At 35.7% G+C, this 23945-nt stretch overlaps 1 protein-coding gene across 1 annotated transcript in view; it reads right to left on the reverse strand.

The window, feature by feature from the left end:
- Positions 1-1249: 1249 nt before the first annotated feature.
- LOC132559899 (DNA-directed RNA polymerase, mitochondrial-like) overlaps positions 1250-23945 on the reverse strand; it is a 49043-nt gene continuing 26347 nt past the window's right edge. Inside the window, exons 18-32 of the mRNA XM_060224529.1 lie at positions 23747-23847; positions 21814-21934; positions 20133-20217; positions 19390-19501; positions 18368-18446; positions 18023-18145; positions 16854-16976; positions 16544-16621; positions 13976-14164; positions 12886-13025; positions 11962-12069; positions 9918-9990; positions 6604-6698; positions 5636-5715; positions 1250-5394 (exon numbers count right to left, since the gene is read on the reverse strand). Of these exons, the coding sequence (XP_060080512.1) occupies positions 5345-5394; positions 5636-5715; positions 6604-6698; positions 9918-9990; positions 11962-12069; positions 12886-13025; positions 13976-14164; positions 16544-16621; positions 16854-16976; positions 18023-18145; positions 18368-18446; positions 19390-19501; positions 20133-20217; positions 21814-21934; positions 23747-23847 (1557 nt within the window). The 3' untranslated portion in view covers positions 1250-5344. The remainder of the gene's footprint in view (positions 5395-5635; positions 5716-6603; positions 6699-9917; positions 9991-11961; positions 12070-12885; positions 13026-13975; positions 14165-16543; positions 16622-16853; positions 16977-18022; positions 18146-18367; positions 18447-19389; positions 19502-20132; positions 20218-21813; positions 21935-23746; positions 23848-23945) is intronic.

Genomic DNA, 23945 nt, shown 5'->3' on the forward strand with positions numbered 1-23945 from the left:
AACTATATATTGTAATGTGTTTATATTCCATGTAATGTAAATAAAACTACCATTCCCGGAATATTTTATTTCGTGTCGCTCTGAATTTGTGGTACTACGTTCTATGAAGGAATGTAGCTTTTCAAACACATCCGCTACTGATGACTATCTGGGTTGATTTCCCTTTCATTTATCTTTCAATGGGTATCGGATATAAATTTCCTTCAAATTTTTCAACGTGTTTCAGGATTTTGAAAGCTATCATCAGACAATGAATGATTATCGGAGGTAACTTTCCTCTGTCAATCAATAGTTATCATAATTTGTGATTTTATCATTAATTCCGGGTATAATAGATCCGATTCCGGTTCTTAGTCAATCCCAAGATCCATTCGTACTCCTGATCATTACCCTGTACTTATATGTAGAGTATTGAGATGGTCCGAATAAAATTTAGTCCATGCTTGTTGACGCCATTTGTATGAGTTGTGTCGTCCGTCTGTAGGCTAATTAAAAACCTAGGCCGAGATGTTACAGTATCGAGGGCTTTTGTTCTTCTGTCTGTCCGCCAAACATAACAGAAATCAAATGTTCCTTCCTTACCCTATCAATAACAATCATGTAAATTGCTCTATCATAAAGCTATCGATATTTCGACGATAAGAATATGTTGTAGGTTTTGTAACAATATAAATTGGAGCTAACGGTTCTTTCTTATGTCATTTAACCAGTATATGATGTGATCATTCTGTAGAAGGCGTTTAGCATTGTAGGTCAATGAGTATCAGCGATTATAGTTCATCCGTCCGTCCGTTCAAGTTTTCATTGTTTTCCTGTAGTATTGTTAGAAGTCTAGGGTTTGGAGAATATTTAACTTAACATAGCATTATTGTATAATATGAGACCATCTTTTTGTTACCTGGTATACTTGATATAGAAGTCATAAACTGATTTTAAAAAGTGTCAAAAATACATTCTGTTATTAATACAATGTGCACAATCTAAATTTTATCACATCCCAGAAAAGAAATTTGCACAAAGAACCTTCTGTAATATGGGTACACTGTTTCATCTGGGGACAGACTAATGTGTTACAGTTTAAAATAGCCCATTATTTTACAACAATTGTTTAACAAGCTACAGACAAAACTCTTCAAATTCAAGAGACCATGGAAAATATTTCGACTTATCATATTTCAACTCAAAGTGTCCAAAATAAGGTTGGCATGGCTGTAAATAATTGAAACAAATTGATTTATACTTTCTCATTGAATTGTTTATTTATTTATTTATTTATTTATCAAAATAACAGCATATGTCATAACAATAGCACTCAATTACTCACTTGGTTTCATCTCACACACCTGTACACTCCCCTCATATACTTGATATATTTTACGAAATGAAAAAAAAAAAAAAATGAAATTAAAGACTCGCTGTTGATATCTGTGAAGTTACAGATCCTGTTGGTATGAGTATTCATAGGATAAACATATGAAATAGTCTGCAATGAAAATATTTATCACCGTCAACCTGTACATGTTACCATACTACCACCCCTAAAACACACCTTTGTTTTTGACCCGCCTTGAAAATGCTCACAACCTAGTCAAGTGTATATGTTTCAGGTCTAATAGCTGATTTTAAAACATGAGTCGTTTTCATGTCTTCTGTAAACAAGGTACTTGTTTAATGTACAGGTAAGTCATTGTTACACAACAGCTTATTATACTTTCAACCAGATCACATGTTTTGTTTTAACAATACAAATGTGCTCCATACCATTGAAATATCCACTATGTGCAATATCAAAAAGAAGACAAATAGGGAAATGGCAAAAATATATCAAAATGGCGAGAGGGAAAACAGTGCTACCTTATCCTGTCAAACATCAAATTCACAGCTCAGAGTTAAAAAACTGCCGGGATATTGGATTCTGTAGCATGTTGTTATATCAAGATGGACCACTCTGAAAATGGTACCGGCCTAAAGTGACATTGAATGTGAAATGATTTTACATATTGGAGCTGACATTATAGGAAGCTTACATAATTGCTATAATTTCCACATAAGGAATCAATGTGTTCTGTGTATCGAGTTAAAATCATTGTTGAAAAATAAATAAAAAATCACTAGACTTTGACATGGTACCAGGGTATTTAAATGGTAAAATATCATACAGCTTATACAAAAATAAATTATCAATGAATGCAAGAGTATTATTTTGTTTTTGATAAATCTAGTTATATCGTCGCATAAAGTTTCTCTGGATTACAATGAGAAAATGATAATTCTGCTTTACTCTGTTTCCTCTTTTTCAATAATCTATACAGAGACGTATATATCACTTCTCTGATCTATATAAGATACACATACATGTATCTAATGTTGATGACAATAGAAAATGACCATACAGAAACATCACCTCAGAGTAATATGTTTATCTGGCTTATCCATACCTTTTTGTACCTTTCCAGTACCTGTAAAAAGTTCTAACTTTTTTGCACCTTTTCAGTACCTGTAAAAAGTTCTACCTTTTTTGCAACTTTTCAGTACCTGTAAAAAGTTCTACATTTTTGTAACTTTTCAGTACCTGTAAAAAGTTCTAACTTTTTTGTAACTTTTCAGTACCTGTAAAAAGTTCTACATTTTTGTAACTTTTCAGTACCTGTAAAAAGTTCTACATTTTTGTAACTTTTCAGTACCTGTAAAAAGTTCTACATTTTTGTAACTTTTCAGTACCTTTAAAAAGTTCTACCTTTTTTGCACCTTTTCAGTACCTGTAAAAAGTTCTACATTTTTGTAACTTTTCAGTACCTGTAAAAAGTTCTAACTTTTTTGTAACTTTTCAGTACCTGTAAAAAGTTCTACCTTTGTGTACTTTTTCAGTACCTGTGAAAAGTTCTAACTTTTTGTACCTTTTCAGTACCTGTAAAAAGTTCTAACTTTTTGTACCTTTTCAGTACCTGTAAAACGTTCTAACTTTTTGCACCATTTCAGTACCTGTAAAAAGTTCTACCTTTGTGTACCTTTTCAGTACCTGTAAAAACTTCCATCTTTACTACCTTTGAAATCCACACTTACCAGTACACCGGGGTTGAAATCCATACCAACCAGTAGTGTGTACACCAGTGTTGAAACACACACCTAACAGTACACCAGGTACAAACACACACCTGGGTCCAAAAATTGACCACATTGTTTACACTAGCTCTATCTTTACATGTCCTTTTGATGTTCATGTCTAGTTGAGCACAATTACTGTTGGTAACAGTTTTAGTGAAAAATTTACCAGATATCAACAATTGATTCAGAGCTGAACTTGATCGAATAAAAACTGATATGTGTGTGAAAATTTCTAATGTAGATTTTAGGGACTAGTGAATTAATTTTCCAGACATACTTTTAAACAGGCCTCTAGTACTTATGAATTTTTTTGCAGTGCCCTCTGGTGAGGACACCAGTGATGAAACTTGCACTTATCAGCACACCAGAGTTGAAAGACACAACTACATGTACAGCAGGATTCAAACCTGCATCTTCTAGTTCAAATAAACACCAATTGTACAGATGCATTTTAATGAATGGTATCATGTATAAGTTTATAAGTTAATAAGATGAATAAGTTCTGATAAAACAAGGAGCCACAAAGTGTGGCATTATCCCCCGCATCCAGCTGTTGGGTATACCATACAGTATACCAAATTGTGACATCACGCGTTTATGAACTGATCTAATACAGTGAAAGCGCTAATACAAAATATAATGTCTTCTGTCAATTATCAATTAAATTTCCTTGCATCTCCTCAACTTCAACATTATATATATATTGAATCTTATATATCAAATTTATATTTAGAATTTATATCTTGATGTACATACTGTGTGTTTGAATGTTGATATTTGAAAAGAGCTTGGTATTGTCCAGGAACAAATTTATGCAACACTGTATAAGCTCTGGCGCAATATTAGAAAGTCTCAAGAAATTGAAAAATTCAATGGTAACAGAAAAAATATATGTAATGACATGTCCTCAATAAAAAAAAAGGGACAACTCGGGCACTAACCTAATATATGCAGAGAGTTTTGTGGAGTTGAGTGGAATGGTTTCAAATCTGTTGCCTGGTATGGAAAGTTGATACTAATTTGTTAGTTTTTTTACCATTTCTCCATGGTAACAGAAACAAAATAAAAAATGAAATAATGTCAACAGCAAAAGGCACAACTAGGGCACTAACCTAATATATACAGAAGTTTTGTGGAGTGTAGTGGAATGGTTTCGAAATAGTAGTAGCCTGGAAAGGAAAGGTAACACTAATTTACTATCACTAATCTTTCCATGGTAACAGAAAATTGTAAAAAATTAAATATTGTCAATAGGAAAAGCCACAATTAGGGCACTAACCTAATAAATACAGAAGTTTAGTTGAGCTGAGTGGAACGGTTTTGAAGTGTAGTTAGGAAAGGAAAGTAAACACTAATTTTGTGGTTTTTGGCTATATTTCCATGGTAACAGAAAAATATAAAAAATGAAAAATTGTCAATAGCAAAAGCCACAATTAAGGCACTAACTTAATACATACAGCAAGTTCTGTGAAGTTGAGTCAGAACGGTTTTGAAGTTATAGCCTGTAAAATCCCTTACACAGATGCACTCACAGATGCACGTACAAACAGAACCACAATTGATATCCCCAGAAAATGCGTTTCGCGGGGGATAATAATACCATTCTATCATAAATTTGGCACAGGAATGGACTGATTAAATTATTACACATTGGCTGATAAGTCCTCATATAATTCATTCAACGCCTTACTCAATAGGCTGTACATTTCTCAGAACACATCATTGCTGAGGTATAAACTTGCTCACAAACTGTCTATAATATTCATTAAAAGAAGACTTTCCCCTTGCTTTCTTATCTCAACAACTTCAGTTACAAGACCTTCCATTGGCTCTTGTGAAAGAGAAACTTGTCTTGTCAACTTCAGTCACAAGACTTTCCATTGGCTGTTGAGAAAGAGAAGCTCATCTTGACAACTTCAGTCACAAGACTTTCCATTGGCTGTTGAGAAAGAGAAGCTCATCTTGACAACTTCAGTCACAAGACTTTCCATTGGCTGTTGAGAAAGAGAAACTTGTCTTGTCAACTTCAGTCACAAGACTTTCCATTGGCTGTTGATGAAGAGAAACTTGTCTTGACAACTTCAGTGTTAATGACACCTTCCACTGGTTGTTCATCAAAACATCTCCTTAGTGCTGTGTTGGCTAGTGTCACATTGTAAGGCCATCTTAAATTACCTAGATCAACTTTGAAGCCAGTGTTGCTGAGAAGCACCACATCCTTTGTTACGGACAAGTTTCATCAACTGAAGAAGTACTCAGAATCAAGCACTTTTTCAAGTTCAAAATCCCCTGTAATGAGAAAATCAATAATTCATTACAAGATAACATGACAAATGAAAATAAGTCAATCTAAGTATTCTTACCAGAATTACTGATGAAACACTATCTAGAATTACATGTTTTGTAAATGAAACAGTAAAATTGCAAGGAAGGTAGGGTTCAGACAATCAACAAAATTCATAATATCATATCAGAATTTCTTATAATAGGTAGATCAAAATAACCATCAGTAAACCAAACATCAACGTACCAAGTTTGATTTTATCTGCTTTCAACACTTTCTCATACTTCTTCAGCATTGCTTTCTCTGTGGATGTCATGCCCTTACAACTGAAAATAACAAATGTTAACATAATAGCTTGAAATTTATTGATTTTACAACAATTGTGAAACAAGTATTTCTAACTTATGTTAATCGCTCTTTTTGGCCGTGATGGAAGCATGCAAGAGATCTTACTGTGGGAGGACAACCCGAGTACCCAGGGAAAACCCATGAGGGCAAACATACATTTTCACTTTCATTCTGGGATTTGAACCCCGGACGGCTAGATGAAAGGCAAGTGTGTTACACTGCACCACCTGACCATCCATGAGAACAAGCTACAAACCCTATATGAATACCCTTCTGGTCATTCACTACAAGTTGTTTGAAGACTTAAACATACTTGACCTTTGTCACCTTGAAAATATGTCATGAAATTGAGTCACCTTCAACATAGGATACTTTTGACAGATTTTAAAGAATTTTTTGGGGCCCTGCCCTTCAGGTTCCTGGGGGCCTAGACTCGCTATTTAAACAAAATTTGCTCCAATATCCCTAAGGGCACTGCTGACCAAATTTGGTAAAAATTCACTCCGTTGTTCATGCTTAGTGGGGACTTCTTGGAAAAGTCGCCACACATTGTAAAATGTGAAGACCATATAAATCACAATTTTATTTCACCGTTGGCCGTGGAGGGTTTCTACAAAATCTCTTTAAATGCAAGGGTTTTCCAGAAGTAGAAAATGTTACGACAAACAACATCAGACAAAAGGCAATTACAATAGGTGACAATGTTTCACAGAAGGATGACGGACGCTGTGGTATGACAATTTCACTTGGCACTTTGGGCAGGAGAAGCTATACTGATGTGGTGTGATATCATGATTGTACAGATTTGGCAGGAACAGTTTAATTTCTAATAGTCATCTTTACGTGAAAATAAGAAAAACACTTACGGCATCAACTCTTCTTTATGTGCTTCTAACATATAGTCTGATAGCTGTTGCAACAATGGCTGACTGTGAAGTGTGATAAACTGCTCTCTGCAAATCTGTAAAACACACAAATCTCTTAAAACATGAAGAATAGAAGACTCAAACCCCATTAAAGGATTTTAACCACAATTTTGGTTTTAAATACTTTTTCCTTTTTTATGATTTCATCTTATCAGTTTCAAACATATGAAATTGTTTCATAAAAGAGGTATTTACACACCATGACATGTGTAGTCAGTTCCATACAATACGGTCATGCATCATTAATCATGGCATATATATGAGAACAGTATGCAGATATCCATGACAACATGATAAATCAAAGCACTGAAATTACTGAAATGCTAAACATGTTGATCAAATAAATATATAATTAATTTTTTCTTAGTTTTCAGATTCGCTCAACTGATAATAATTGGAAGACAAATGGCAACATGCCACATTGTGCCTGGTCTGTATCCAAAGATGATTCCCCATATATAGTAATATACCCTCAACAAAAACAAAAATGCAAACATATATATGCAATCAATATCCTATGATATTTTCGAAAATTTGTACAAAATTTTATATCAATGTGAAGGAACAACTCTACTCTTTCCAATACTGTAGGAAAAAAGTTTGTGTGACGTCACGTGTGTCGTCAGTATTAAGTAAAAATGGTTTACTTGCGAAAAACAAAATAACACTTCAGTACCTCGTGTGGGCACCTCTTGCACGAATCCCTGCATGGATTCTCCTATGCATTGAATTCCTGAGAACATTAACTCGCCTTATGGGAATGTTGTTCCATTCTTGTGTTAATACTATGGCTAACTGGGCGTGGTTAGTTTGAGGGTTTTAACATTTCCTAATATGCCTGTCCAGCTCATCCCACAGATACTCAATGAGAGACATTTCGGGGCTTCACGCGGGCCATTCCAGAGGCTGGGCATTGTTTGCCGTGAGAAAATCACATAGTCTTGCTGGAAAGTTAGGTTATGACGTCTGAGAAGTGGAAGCACATGTGGTTGGAAGGTCTGGTCTCTGTATCAAATGGCATTGAGGTTTGGATCCAGGACAACTAAGAGGGATTTAACACCATGGGAGATGCCTTCCCAAAGCATTACAGGAGTCCAACCAAATCTATCATGTTCAACCTCGCATGCGTCTGCAAAACACTCACTCCGTTTGCAATATACCCTTTTTCTTTCGTCTGAGCAATACAGACAATTTAGACTCATCTGTGAACATTACACGCCTCCACCAATGCATCCCAAACCCAGTCAGGATGCACTTGCTACCTTTGTAGTGTAAGAGGTGGCCAGACATAAGGTTGGCGCCCAATGACTCTCTTGGCATGCAAGCAGTTCCTGGCAGTTTGAACACTAAAGGGTCTGCCATAAATACCAAATGTATGCAATGCAGTCTCTACAGCAGTCTTGAATCTGTTGCGAAAGTGCGACAATTGAATCACGCTGTCGTGTTGTGCAGTCATTACATGCGGACAACTGCTCCTTGGATGATCGGGAACTAACCCAGTAGCAAGGAAATGTGTATAGACAATTAATTATACACAGGGCAACAGCAGTTTGGCTATGACCATCAATCAACATTGCAATTGCTCTATCCCTCTGAATTTGCATTAAGCATTACATCTCGGTCAATGGCAAAATCAAAATGCAAACAGGGAAGATTGATGTGGCTGAAGTTACAGTAGCCATTAAAATTATTCGTTTGAAAAAATCCAGCTTGGCTTGATCACGCTGCATGATTTGGACTAAAGAAGCTCACAAAGTCTGACGATGACATTGTCACGCTTGGCTGATTTTAGGGTAGATTGTCAAGAAGGGAGATAATTCTTGATGAAATACCTGACCAAATATTCCATTATTTCCTTACTACTAAGGTGTACTGCAGGGGGGAACTTTGTGCGTTTCTTTTTTTGTTGAGTATATATAACTATAAATAGTAACAGTGACCTTGACGTTGACCTTAGCATGTTGAAGCACAAACTCAGTGTGGTGGTTGATCAAAATCGGTTGAGAAATATATTTGCTGGAGTAATGACAAGAAGTGACCATATATATGTAAGTACGGGAGGCTATTTACTCTCCTCAGTCGCTGCTTAGGGATAATAAATCATAAACCATATTGTACAATAATTTGTGTTTGTGTCGTTTCCTCTTATAACAACCCATAGGACACGAAACTGTGGCATGTCAATGTCATCATTACAAATGAATCCGTCTTTAAATTTATGTGAACACATATCGATACAAATCTTAAGATGCTAAAATAACTTATTTGAACTTCAAGTTTCACAAAATAAAGTCTTCATTAACAGTCAGGCCTAATTTAACATAGAAAATTATCACAAATGCCTCGAAAAAGTTTCAAGGGGCCGCTTAGGTCTTTGCCAATGTGGTAATCATTTTTCTCAAATGTCAGGGTAAACACTGTATTGTATGCAGTGAAGATTGACCACAATGTCAGAGCATCAACGTTTCAATCTTTCTTTAAATTATTTAATGCTTAAATTATCTTGAACACTGGTAAGGTGATAGTAAAATGTTCTGTAATCAGGTTTTCCCTATGCCATCTTTAATGACATCTGATTGGCCATTAAAAATAGCCACTGATATAACTGCCAATGAAATGTGGCGTTTCAAAGGAAATCCGTTCACTCTGTTGGCTATTTTTGTCTACAATGCTCCATAAATAATCTTCAGAACACATTTTAACAAAGTTGCAGAGATACCCACTGTTTATATATCAGCTTTGTGATGTTGCTCTATTATGAAGCCTATACAGCAATGAACAAATAAATTATACGGCGTAACATCAGATGATGATACTGTAGTGTCACATACAAATTTGACCACATGTAAACTGTAAATATGATAAATGATCATCTATGATAGTAGTGAGATATTTCAAAGAATGAACAAAAAAAAGTTTAGGAAAATCCTTGATCTAATTGGAAAAATAAATCAAATTACAAATTTCTTGTCTTCAAACAATTTGCGTCAGTTTTGCACTTCAGAAACTGAACTTTCCAGTTTAGACATCCAAAAAAAAGGTGTTGACTGTTGATGTCACAATACCCCCTGACAAATGGAACATGATATTAAGTGAATTCCACTGTATTATCACATCATTTCAAACTGAAAAGAGGAAAAATGAAAAAAATGTGGCTAAAACCCATTGATTTCACCAATTTATGATAAATCTAACACTGATCAACAACACAGTAATGTAAAGGTAATTTTGACAGGTGTGAGAATTATATTTACCTTGTTCATGGTATCAATATCACAGGCATGAGTCCAAAAGCAATCATGAATTGAGCTAAACACAATGCCTTCCCTGTGAACGAAAAAAAGAAACTGAATTTTACCATCATATCCAGTTTAACACAGAGTTCCAGGTTCTCAAAGTATGACATTCATTCTAATGTGACGACATTGGTTACACACCACTCCCCACAATGGTGGGGCATAGAAAAGACTGTAGTTTTTGTAATGACGAATTCCCCACAATGTATGGTGCATGTCGAATGAAAATTCTTGGTATAAATAATCATTTCCAGCTGAAATTAAAAAACTATTCAGTATAATTAGGACTATTCTTCATACAATTTTTTTTCAATACCAAGGCATCAAAAATTATAACAAATCCCTTCACTTCAATTTATAATGAAGTTGTGTTGCATTTAAGATTTTCTATAAATGGTAACAGTGAACTTATGGTTGACCCTGGCATGCTGAAACACGAATTCAATCAAGGTATTATGATATTTGATCAAATGTAAAGTTCGTTTAAAATCGGTTGAGAAATGAAATTGCCAGAGTGATGACAAAAGGTGAACCAATGCAGCTACATACATCCATATACGAATGGAATGGTATATCCCCTACAAGGTCACCTATCTTAAGTTTGTTTAATTGTTTGGTTTATTGCTCCCAACAGCTAAGATAAAGTCTTCTTACAGTAACTGATGGCAATCTCACTGAACAAAATAAAGGAGGCCCATCAATGAGCAATCAGATAAGTTAAGGAAAACTGTCTTGCTCGAGGACACAACTTCAACAGTAACAGACTGGTCTGTTTCTTAACATCCCAGGATGAGTAGAGATCAAACCACAAACATTTGATGTAAAACCACAAACATTTGATGTCAAACCACAAACATTTGATGTCAAACCACAAACATTTGATGTAAAACCACAAACATTTGATGTCAAACCACAAACATTTGATGTCAAACCATAAACATTTGATGTCAAACCATAAACATTTGATGTCAAACCACAAACATTTGATGTCAAACCATAAACATTTGATGTCAAACCATAAACATTTGATGTCAAACATCAAAAACATATGATGTCAAACTAAAAACATTTAATGTCAACTACAAACATTTGATGTCAAACCACAATCATTTGATGTCAAACTACAAACATTTGATGTCAAAACACAATCACTTGATGTCAAACCACATACATTTAATGTCAAACTACAAACATTTGATGTCAAACCATAAATATTTGATGTCAAACTACGAACATTTGATGTCAAACCACAAACATTTCATGTCAAAACACAATCACTTGATGTCAAACCACATACATTTGATTTCAAACCATTCACATTTGATGTCTAACAATACACATTTGATGTCAAACCACAAACATTTGATGTCAAACCACATTTGATGTCAAATCACAAACATTTGATGTCAACTACAAATATTTGATGTCAAACCATAAACATTTGATGTCAAACCACAAACATCTGATGTCAAACTACAAACATTTAATGTCAAACCACAAACATTTGATGTCAAACCACAAACATTTGATGTCAAAACACAATCACTTGATGCCAAACCACATACATTTGATGTCAAAACACAATCACTTGATGCCAAACCACATACATTTGATGTCAAACCACAAACATTTGATGTCAAACCATAAACATGTGATGTCAAACTACGAACATTTGATGTCAAACCATAAACATTTGATGTCAAACCACAAACATTTGATGTCACACCACAAACATTTGATGTCAAACCACAATCATTCGATGTCAAACCACAATCACTTGATGTTCACCTTATAGATTTACCATTAATGCTCTACAAACTGATCTGTGGAAATTTCTCATTCAGCTTCAGGGAACAAGTTTACAGAAATCTTGTGACAGTGAAACATATCCGTTAGATACAATGAAATTCTACAGAGGATGTTAATAAAACTGATGGCTTGGGAGACAGAGGGGAGATTTAATTACTGATCAAATTTCTTATTATCAACAACATATACCTACTTCATACAGTGAAGAGCTGTCAGCATCATATGGACAGAGTCCAGGCTGTGGATGTAGTTAGGCGAGAAACTATTTTTTTGTTTGCAGGTGTCTGGCCGGCTTATTTTCCTGTTGTAAAGATAATGACACATTTAGGTCACACTAAGTATGTAGACATTTCAGGAACACATACATAGTGTAAAAAACCTTGTTTGTTACTCCAGGAGTAAAATAGATGTTCATATGATACATGATTAAAACTGGCTGAGAAACTAATGGATCTAACAAAACTGAAAACAGATTCTAAACTGGAGATTTTCATTACAATATGTAAATGTTAAAATCTGAGATTCCATGTATAAAAATTAACTTTTTACGTACTATGGCACAACATTATAAGATTTATCATTATTGTATTAAGTATAGGACTGCATTCTTAGATTTATCATTACTTTATGTACTATAGGACTACATCCTAATGTTTATCATTATCTTATCTCTTTGATCCCCTTCACACAAGAATGCTTCAGACAAATGTTTCCAACAGACCTTCAGACCAGGTGAGCTAAAAATATCAGGGCCCGTATTCATGTAACCGTTCTCATGCTCAAGCATGAATTTTGTGCTCACGCCTTATGTCTTTTCCAAGTTAAAAAATTAATAAATAAGTCTGATTTTGCTAAAGATTTTTAAAAAAAATTGAAAGGACTTCAAATCAAAGTTATTTTCAATGTTTATATTTGATATTTGTATTATTTTATATAATTTAGGCGAATTATGATAAAGTTTCCCTGAGCACAAAATCTATGCTTGAGCATGAGAATGGTTTCATGAATACACACCCAGGTTACAAATACTTTGTTTTACGCCCTTACTTTCCAAACACTTATTGATATACGTCTATTGTGTTAATACCTCCTCAGATAGTGTGGTCATCAATATTACCTGGTCTCCTTGGTAACTGGATTCTTTTTAAGGAAGGTTTTATTGAAGACCTGAACAACTAGCAGTCCAAGCGGGGTTTTCCACTCTACATGTTTCTTAAGGCCAGAACCAATGGTCATTGCAACTGCATTAAACCAATCCTGCAACAATATTTTATTCTTATCATGTGTCTTGTTACAAATGTTGAGTGAAATCATTCATATTGAAAATTATGTATACCTGTTTTTCTTCACATTTGTTACCACCACTGTACACTGTATTAGCCCCTAGGCATCAGCTAGGATCAATATGGGCATTCCATCAAGCTGTCATCTTTCGCTCATAATTCTAACCAAAGTTTGAAATACTTTCAATGGTTATAATTAAACAAATTATGCTCAAAACTCTATTTTTCCTATATGGGCTATAGCACACTTTACCCCCTCCCTACGGGGAAATGTGAGATCCTGGGGCCATGAAATTCACAATTTGATACAGCACTTTAGATGCTTCCAACTATGAAGAGTATTTGGTTCTACCATATCTGGGTGTTGAGAAGAAGATTTTTGAAATCGGAGTCAATTTGACCCTTTCTGGCACTGCCCCTCAGGCCCCTTTGGTGTGTAATTGTATAATTCACTATTTAGGTTCATCTTGGGCCAGGAAAGATTTCTGTAAAATTTCACTGAAATTGGCTCAGGGGTTTTGGAGGAAAAGTTGAATGTTATAAATTGTTTACAGATGCACAACGCCAGATAAAGGTGATTGCAAGAGGTCACCATGAGACTTAAGTTTCAACTGACATAAAATTGACTGAATGACAATGGACAATGCAGTAACTCATGTGATCCTTCAAACCTTGTGAGCTAAATATTTCATCTCTTATGATGAATACTTTTACATTTTAACTTAGGCTAAGTGAATTTTTGAAAAATATGAAAGTTTCAATAAACCTCGATGAAATGTAGAGAAATAAAGAATACCCTCCATTACAGTAGCTAAACAGCACTATGTCACAAAAACTGTTGGTCACATTAATATGTTATTGTTCATACTTATACCTAAAGATTAAACCAAGAAAGGAAATATACAGTATTCTGTCACTTCCTACCTGTATTATCCCTGCATTTTCAAAACTTTTCTTGAGATTAGACAAAATTATCTTTGAAATATAAGCTGAGGCTTCTTTCAGATGTTCCTCCGGAAAGTCAGGCATTTCCTTTAGCACCTGTAGAACCTGAAGGTTGGCACCGTGTGACGTAACGCCATATACAGACGTCATTATTGGTCTTTTCACCACCTGAAACAAACAGACTTGATTAACAAACAACCAATGACAAATTATATTTGGCTTTATTAAAACATTGAAAAAAATAATAGAAGTTTAGAAAAGAAATTACATTCGCTATGAGTGAATTTTTGGGACTTCTTTGATATTGTTTCTCTTTTACAGAATTTTCTGATGCATTTGATATATGGACAAAAGCTTTTCCCAGCATTTTCAGCAAGAACCGGACCAGGTGAGCTAATAATCCTGGAGTCCAAGGGTGGGATAGATGCTGTACTGGAATAGCTCTATAATTCAGAGTTCTGGGGTGAGATAGAAGTTTTTCATTTCAGAATACTTTATTGTCATGATTTTACCGACAAAAGGAATTGAGCAACAGGTATAGCCTCTGAAACCCCTCTCCTTGCTATCATAAATAAATATACACATCAGTCAAATAACAAATACAGTAATACTTGGGTATAGTTCATTCCCAAAACTAGGTTATCTCCCTTATCACGGAACTCTTCAAGTAGATAAAGGCACTTCCGGGGGCTGCCATTTTTTGTGGTAAGGATATCACTAAATAATTGGGACAAGAATCAGTCTGAAAATCAACTTAAAATGGCAGAGAAAGCAAATGTCCATACATATTCAACCTCCTTTGCTGTATTCCCTACAGATAACAAGCAGACGAAAACCTGACACAACAATGTATGAATGAAATACTTAATCAAATAACACTTCTGGCCCCACTTGTATAAAACATCTCAACCTGAGATTTCCTCAAGTCGAGATTTTCCTCAGCTGATATGTCCTCAAAAACGGCTTGTATAAAATTTTCTCAAGGAACAGGAGGAAGGCATCAGCTAGGATGTCCTGAAATTCCTTGAGGAATTTTCATACAAGATATTTTCAAGGAGATATTAGCTGAGGAAAATCACTGAGGAAAATCTGGGCTTGAGGAAATCTAAAGTTGAGATGTTTTATACAAGTGGGGCCAGATGTTTTATACAAGTGGAGCCTGGTTTCAGTAATGAAGTGCTTTCTTGAATAGCCTAAAACAATATAGAAGTCCTGGGGAGGAATAGACACTTTCTAGAAGAGCCTAAAAAATCCTGGAGTCTGAGGTTGGTATGGATGTTTTACAGGGATAGTCTTAAATAATCCAGGAATCTGGGAGTGGTATGGATGTTTTACAGGGATAGTCTTAAATAATCCAGGAATCTGGGAGTGGTATGGATGTTTTACAGGGATAGTCCTAAATAATCCAGGAATCTGGGGGTGGTATGGATGTTTTACAGGGATAGTCTTAAATAATCCAGGAATCTGGGGGTGGTATGGATGTTTTACAGGGATAGTCCTAAATAATCCAGGAATCTGGGGGTGGTATGGATGTTTTACAGGGATAGTCCTAAATAATCCAGGAGTCTGGGGGTGGTATGGATGTTTTACAGGGATAGTCCTAAATAATCCAGGAATCTGGGGGTGGTATGGATGTTTTACAGGGATAGTCCTAAATAATCCAGGAATCTGGGGGTGGTATGGATGTTTTACAGGGATAGCCCTAAATAATCCAGGAATCTGGGAGTGGTATGGATGTTTTACAGGGATAGTCCTAAATAATCCAGGAATCTGGGGGTGGTATGGATGTTTTACAGGGATAGCCCTAAATAATCCAGGAATCTGGGAGTGGTATGGATGTTTTACAGGGATAGTCCTAAATAATCCAGGAATCTGGGGGTGGTATGGATGTTTTACAGGGATAGTCCTAAATAATCCAGGAATCTGGGGGTGGTATGGATGTTTTACAGGGATAGTCTTAAATAATCCAGGAATCTGGGGGTGGTATGGATGTTTTACAGGGATAGTCCTAAATAATCCAGGAATCTGGGGGTGGTATGGATGTTTTACAGGGATAGTCTTAAATAATCCAGGAATCTGGGGGTGGTATGGATGTTTTACAGGGATAGTCCTAAATAATCCAGGAGTCTGGGGGTGGTATGGATGTTTTACAGGGATAGCCCTAAATAATCCAGGAATCTGGGGGTGGTATGGATGTTTTACAGGGATAGCCCTAAATAATCCAGGAATCTGGGGTTGGTATGGATGTTTTACAGGGATAGCCCTAAATAATCCAGGAATCTGGGGTTGGTATGGATGTTTTACAGGGATAGCCCTAAATAATCCAGGAATCTGGGGTTGGTATGGATGTTTTACAGGGATAGCCCTAAATAATCCAGGAATCTGGGGGTGGTATGGATGTTTTACAGGGATAGCCCTAAATAATCCAGGAATCTGGGGGTGGTATGGATGTTTTACAGGGATAGTCCTAAATAATCCAGGAATCTGGGGTTGGTATGGATGTTTTACAGATACAGCCCTTACTATATGTTTTTTTTTATGTTTTACCTTCCTTGTAATGTAAGGTGCCACAAGCTTTGCAATTTTGCTACCATCTCTTTCATCTTCTTTTATTTGTAGTTCCACCTGTAAAAAATGCCACAATTTACCACTAATTTAGTTATTTGGTATATTCTGGAAAATACATTTTACCACTAATTCAGTTAACTGGCCAATCAGTTGTGACGTAACAATAATTTTTGCTATTGGGTGAAAAATATGGCAAATGAAAATATTTGTTTCATGGAGGGTTAAATTACTCTCTACTATTGTCAATTTCACCAAAGTTTCAATTGAGACTAAAATGTATCAGATTTACCATTTCCATGATGTCACTGTAAACATCGTTGGGTACATCTGAAGGTTCCAAATTGACAGATTCAGCACCAGATTTATCTCTCCCTAAGGCAGCATAATGCTGAAGTCCATTACATGAACCATCCTACAAATACACAGGTCAACATCAATAATGACATGCACAACAAATTCTGTGTGTACAAGTACACAGGTCAACATCAATAATGACAGGCAAAATAAATTCTGTGTGTACAAGTACACAGGTCAACATCAATAATGACATGCACAACAAATTCTGTTTGTACAAGTACACAGGTCAACATCAATAATGACAGGCAAAATAAATTCTGTGTGTACAAGTACACAGGTCAACATCAATAATGACATGCACAACAAATTCTGCGTGTACAAGTACACAGGTCAACATCAATAATGACAGACAAAACAAATTCTGTGTGTACAAGTACACAGGTCAACATCAATGATGACATGCACAACAAATTCTGTGTGTACAAGTACACAGGTCAACATCAATAATGACAGGCAAAATAAATTCTGTGTGTACAAGTGATATTTACCTGGTGTACTGGGTAGTGGCTCACAAATTTTGTGTAAGATTTACCTGGTGTGTATCGAGTGGCTGACAAACTTTGTGTGATATTTACCTGGTGTACTGGGAAGTGGCTGACAAATTTTGTGTGGTATTTACCTGGTGTGTATCGAGTGGCTGACAAATTTTGTGTGATATTTCCTTGGTGTACAGGGTAGTGGCTGACAAATTTTGTGTGATATTAACCTGGTGTACAGGGTAGTGACTGACAAACTTTGTGGGATATTTACCTGGTGTACAGGGTAGTGGCTGACAAATTTTGTGTGATATTAACCTGGTGTACAGGGTAGTGACTGAAAAACTTTGTGGGATATTTACCTGGTGTACAGGGTAGTGGCTGACAAATTTTGTGTGATATTTACCTGGTATACAGGGTAGTGATTGACAAACTTTGTGGGATATTTACCTGGTGTACAGGGTAGTGGCTGACAAATTTTGTGTGATATTTACTTGGTGTACAGGGTAGTGGCTGACAAATTTTGTGGGATATTTACCTGGTGTACAGGGTAGTGGCTCACAAATTTTGTGTGATATTTACCTGGTGTGTATCAAGTGGCTGACAAATTTTGTGTAATATTTACCTGGTGTACTGGGAAGTGGCTGACAAACTTTGTGTGGTCCTTACTATGGAATGCTGCTGCTATCTCTTTACAACAGGCTAAAGCTTGCCAGGGATTCTCATCCTCCAACCACCACATACGGCCCTGAAAATCACCAAAGTTTGTTTCTCAAAGCTACTAAAGATGTTTGGCCAGTAGCAATGTTTCAAATTAAATGTAGCTCAATTTCACTATACGTAAAAAGGCTTTTTTCAATCCTTATTGTTTGTTGAGTATTGACCTGAACAATGACCATGGACAAAGGTTGATGAAAGGGTCTAGCTAAAGTCCCAGGGGCAACAGTAAAACCAATAATTTTAAACTCACTTCCAAAGGATTTTCTGCAGAGTCCAAGATCTCTTCCATCATCTCATTAGCGTAGGCAAGTCGGTCTTTGTTGGAATGTCTAAAATAAAGGCAACAGTACTTTAAAATGTAAATTTGTACATGTGTTCAATGCCACACAAATTATGTAAAGCTGAAACGTCCACCTGATCCGGTAACTGTTGCTCTTACAAAGCAAAATACATTACATGAGATATTTTAAATATCCTTTAATCAACTTTATGAAGTATTTCAATATATTGTCTGATAAAATAATGCAGATATTTGGAGGGGGCCTTAACCTACAAAATCAACTCACAATCATTCTTATATCAATTAGTGCTGCTGAACACAATTAAATATAAATTTCATATAATGCATGTCTTTGTAACGTCACTTCTAGTTATCACAGCACTGATATTACAGTTGCTAACTATATTAATTATGTTAAGGTATATCTTCTGGAGAGTCTTCACAACTCTTACTGTCACTGATTATCACTTACAGCTGACTTTTAGATACACTGCTAAGAATAAATTTCAATGATCCCATAATTCTGTGCATTATGCCATATTGTGCTGCCTCGAAGAAATCTCTTCAAACCACAGCAATGCTAGTTCGTGATTGACACAAATGTCAATTTGAATATTTTCATGAACAACTAGTACGTCAATTTTGATAAGTTTTTAATATAATACTTGATTTTCTCACAACAGGTTGAAACATGTGTTATGTTTCGCCTAAAACTAAAAACTGAGTACAGTTTATTGTCAAATCAAACTTGTGCACAATACGAAAAAAAAGGTTACAAAGCCATGTGTTATGCACAAAGGACAGGCCTAAAAGTCACTTCTGGTCGCAAATGAAAAATTTGAATTGAGTATAGAAAGAGTTAGACCTTGTCCATCTGCCACCAGGAGACCATAACCTGTTGTGTTTTATTTGGATTTGTCCCCCTGCATGTCCCTAGGGGAGGTAATTCTAAAATTCCAATTCTGTTTCAATACATGTATATTACTACTAACCTTTTCTTTATTCCTTTCAAGTTGATGAGATGAATTTTGAGCCAGTCCAACCCCTTCTCTCCAAGAGGTTTTCCCTTGGCAAATAAAAAAAGGCTTCTAGTCATATCATCAGCTACAAAGTAAAAATTGGAACAATTACATTGGTTGTAACAAGCATAAGTCAATTTAATCTTTAATTATAGAAACATGTATCTATTTTCAAATGATGAACACTTAATGACACATTATGTCAAACTGTCACATGTATATATAGAGATTATAAACTTAAAGAAATCTATTTAATTCTTATATTCCTAACGCTGCATGAACAAGAGAGATTTTAAAAAGTTTGCCCTATTTACCTTTCTGAGCCCTGTTCCTCCAACCACAGGTGGTAGAGAGGCACTTCCCCTAAGGATGCTTCTGAACATAATCCCCTTAGTCATTGATCACTATATGACAAAGTGATTTTTGCTAAGTTGATGGGAGACGGATGCAGTTAATATGACATAAGCTCACCAGTCCTTCTGACCAGGTGACCAGGTGACCAGTCCTTCTGACCAGGTGACCAGGTGACCAGTCCTTCTGCCCAGGTGACCAGGTGACAAGGTGACCAGTCCTTCTGACCAGGTGACCAGGTGACCAGTCCTTCTGACCAGGTGACCAGGTGACCAGTCCTTCTGACCAGGTGAGCTAATATGTTCTAGTTATGGCTACAGAAATTACATTGCATGAAAGAAATTTCAACCACTACATAGACTTACATTGGTATTGAAGGATGGTAGAATAACAATACACTCGGCCACGATAGTCCATGTTGGTCGGCAGCCAAAACACTTGGTCTCTGAACTGTTAACAAAAATATTGATTTTGTCTTATCATCAAAGGTTTTGGGGTAGGAAATACGCCTTCTCTCAAAATTATGAACACAAATACTGAACTTGGTTCTTGGCAGGAAATACACCTCCTCATAGAACTGTTTATTTTATTCAAAGATATCCCTCGGAAAAAATTGGGTATGTATACCTTGAAATTTTTGTTATAATGTACACTAGGTTAATTCCCTTTATCTAATATTTCACAGTTGCACAGTTTGGGCTAGTTCACAGAGATGAAATGTCACACATGTTGTCCATTGGTATCCATGTATAAAGGCAAAAAACATACACTTTCCAAGAATTTTTTATTATTTCAAGAAAGTTTGTTGGGTATTTTATTCAAAACTATCATTGAAAGTCTTATTTATAGCAGAATTTAAACACCTACTGTACAACCTTATTCACAGTATATGTTCGTTTCTTTATTTTCCATACAAGAATGAAACGGCACTTATAGAAACGAGAGAGAAATTTACAAAGAGTAATAACAATCATCAACAAGAAATCAGAAGAATTGGATGTGTCGCCTGTCCAGTAAGGTTTCTGGAAAAAAGTTTTGTGGAACAAAAGCCATAGATATTCATTGTATTTATTCCATTTATATAATTGGTCCATTTGTTTGAGATGTGGTAAGTAAACTTGCAGATTAGATGTATAGTGTCAAAGAGAACTGAATTCGGAGGAGAGATTTTTCTTATTAATACAACATAATATTTTCATTTTAATTCTATAGATAGTTAAAGATATGCAAATGTTAATTTGAAATAATTTCCATGTACAGTATATATGTGTAATGTGAAGATGAGCATTTGCTATACACGTTAAAATAGATGTAAAACCAAGGAAGTAAATGTCATTTGCTGTACATCGTGTTATCTTGCAATTTCTGTGATATACAATAAAGAGTTTGGAAACAGCATAAGTTCTACTTAAATGGAGAAAGTTAATACTATTAATAAAACTCTATATATTGTCTAAACGCTGTATTTAAACTACATACTATGTTATATTAAAAAAAAACATTTTCAGGATTTGATTTTTATATTTATAAAATGCAGAACATTACTATATTTAGATAAGAATAATTAAGGTATAGATTAAAACCAAATAAGAACTTTGCACCAAACTGTTGGCAAGATCACTACCATTCCAGTGAGTACTCATTAACCAGGGATATAAATTTACAGGTAAATGTTACTGTATTCAGTTTTTGTTCCATGCAGACTTATCTGATGGTTACTGGTTAACAAGAGTCCTAATTTACAGACTGTACTTATTTCTTGAGTCTTTTAGACAGTGCATCAATAACATTTATAGTAATGGTGGCCTTGACCTTTGACCTTTGGATCTAAAAAAAGCAATCCTAAACAGGCACTTTTGGTAAGGAAACACTGTATGAAGATTGAGCTTGATCGGCCTTAGTGAACTCAAGTTATTGCGAAAAAACCTGTGTTCGGACAAAGATGCCGATGGTAACATAATGATACCTATAAGTTGCCTTTTGCAGGCGACACAAAAATGAAGCTCAATATGTGAATGTAGAGGCCATTTTCTAAGATTTACCTACCTCATTGGCTAATGTTAGCATCCATAAGCAACTGTACCAAAGAGAATTCATTTCTAAGGACTTTTTCTGCCACTTGTACTTGTCTATCAAGGTTTGTCTGTTCTTCTTTTTATCACCTTTCCTGAAACATTAAACGAAAGTGTTGTTTAACAGACAAACAAATGCAATCCTGCTTAAGTTCGAACCGGGTTTCCAATCAATGATGCCATCATTACAAGCAACAGTTCTACCAACTGAGTCAACGATTTAAATCCAACCTGTATCACCTGTTCCATGTGAGAAACATGATAGTCAACACTTAAATAAGTGAAGCATTCACCATTCAGCTGAGTGTAATTTTATATGGTCTCTGTCACTCAGAGACTGTACATAATTACATCCATCTGAATGAAAGGGATAGCTGAGTGGCAGGGACAGCATGTAATTACACTCAGCTGAGTGACAGTGACGGCATGTAATTACACTCAGCTGATGACAGTGATGGCATGTAATTACACTCAGCTGAGTGACAGTGACGGCATGTAATTACACTCAGCTGAGTGGCAGTGATGGCATGTAATTACACTCAGCTGAGTGACAGTGACGGCATGTAATTACACTCAGCTGAGTGACAGTGACAGCATGTAATTGCACTCAGCTGAGTGAGAGTGACATGTAATTATACTCAGCTGAGTGACAGTGACGTCATGTAATTAAACTCAGCTGAGTGACACGGAATGTATATAATTACACTCAGCTGAGTGACACGGACTGTATATAATTACACTCAGCTGAGTGACATTGGCTGTATGTAATTGCACTCAGCTGAGTGACACGGGCTGTACATAATTACACTCAGCTAAGTGACACAGGCTGTACATATTTACACTCAGCTGAGTGACACGGACTGTATATAATTACACTCAGCTGATGACAGTGACAGCATGTAATTATACTCAGCTGATTTACAGGGACAGTGTACAATAACACTTAGCTTTGTGATAGGGATGGCATATGATTACACTCAGCTGAGTGACAATGGCTGTATATAATTACACTCAGCTGAGTGACATTGGCTGTATATAATTACACTCAGTTGAGTGACATGGACTGTACATAATTACACTCAGCTGAGTGACACGGGCTGTATATAATTACACTCAGTTGAGTGACATGGACTGTACATAATTACACTCAGCTGAGTGACATGGACTGTACATAATTACACTCAGCTGAGTGACACACGTTGTATATAATTACACTCAGTTGAGTGACATGGACTGTACATAATTACACTCAGCTGAGTGACACGGGCTGTATATAATTACACTCAGCTGAGTGACACAGGTTGTATATAATTACACTCAGTTGAGTGACATGGACTGTACATAATTACACTCAGCTGAGTGACACGGGCTGTATATAATTACACTCAGTTGAGTGACATGGACTGTACATAATTACACTCAGCTGAGTGACATGGGCTGTATATAATTACACTCAACTTAATGACAGAGACCATATATATAATTATATTCAGCTGAATTAAAGGGATGGCATATGATCACAGTCTGCTGAGTGACAGAGGCCATCTTAAATAAGTACTTATTTCAACAGGACCATTACAAATTTCTCCCAAGCACTAATGCAGCGGTAATGGATGTACCAGGTATTGAAACAAGATTGATAAGAAGTGTTACAGACATATAAACAGTTTTAATTTTACTGGCACCCGACGAACAACAGTATGTAATCTTATTAAAATCTAGATAATAAGTTATAGTATTATATCTTTGAGATCACAAACATCAACAGCCTACTTGTGACCCATCCTTTTTTTGTCGATTCACCGACACTGACACTGAAATTCTTCTTTCCATTTGTTTGACCTGGACATCAAAACCTTAATCTCATTTTTCAGATTCACCAGCATCAACACTATAATTTGACTCACCTCATACGCTTGAGAGAGGCAGGCATAGGTGGAGCAGGCAATGGTACATTCATCTGTTTGTTTCCATTGTTATGAAAAACTTTTGTCTGGATATCCAGTACCTGGTTGAATCACACATAATACCACACATATTACACAAACCTTAACAGTTAAAGTATAAAAATACATTATTTGCTAGTTTTATATTTCAATGAACTGT

This window comes from Ylistrum balloti, unplaced genomic scaffold (assembly GCF_031769215.1).
Source record: "Ylistrum balloti isolate Yb309-2 unplaced genomic scaffold, AGI_CSIRO_Ybal_v1 Utg370992, whole genome shotgun sequence".
In the NCBI taxonomy this organism is placed as follows: Eukaryota; Metazoa; Mollusca; class Bivalvia; order Pectinida; family Pectinidae; genus Ylistrum; species Ylistrum balloti.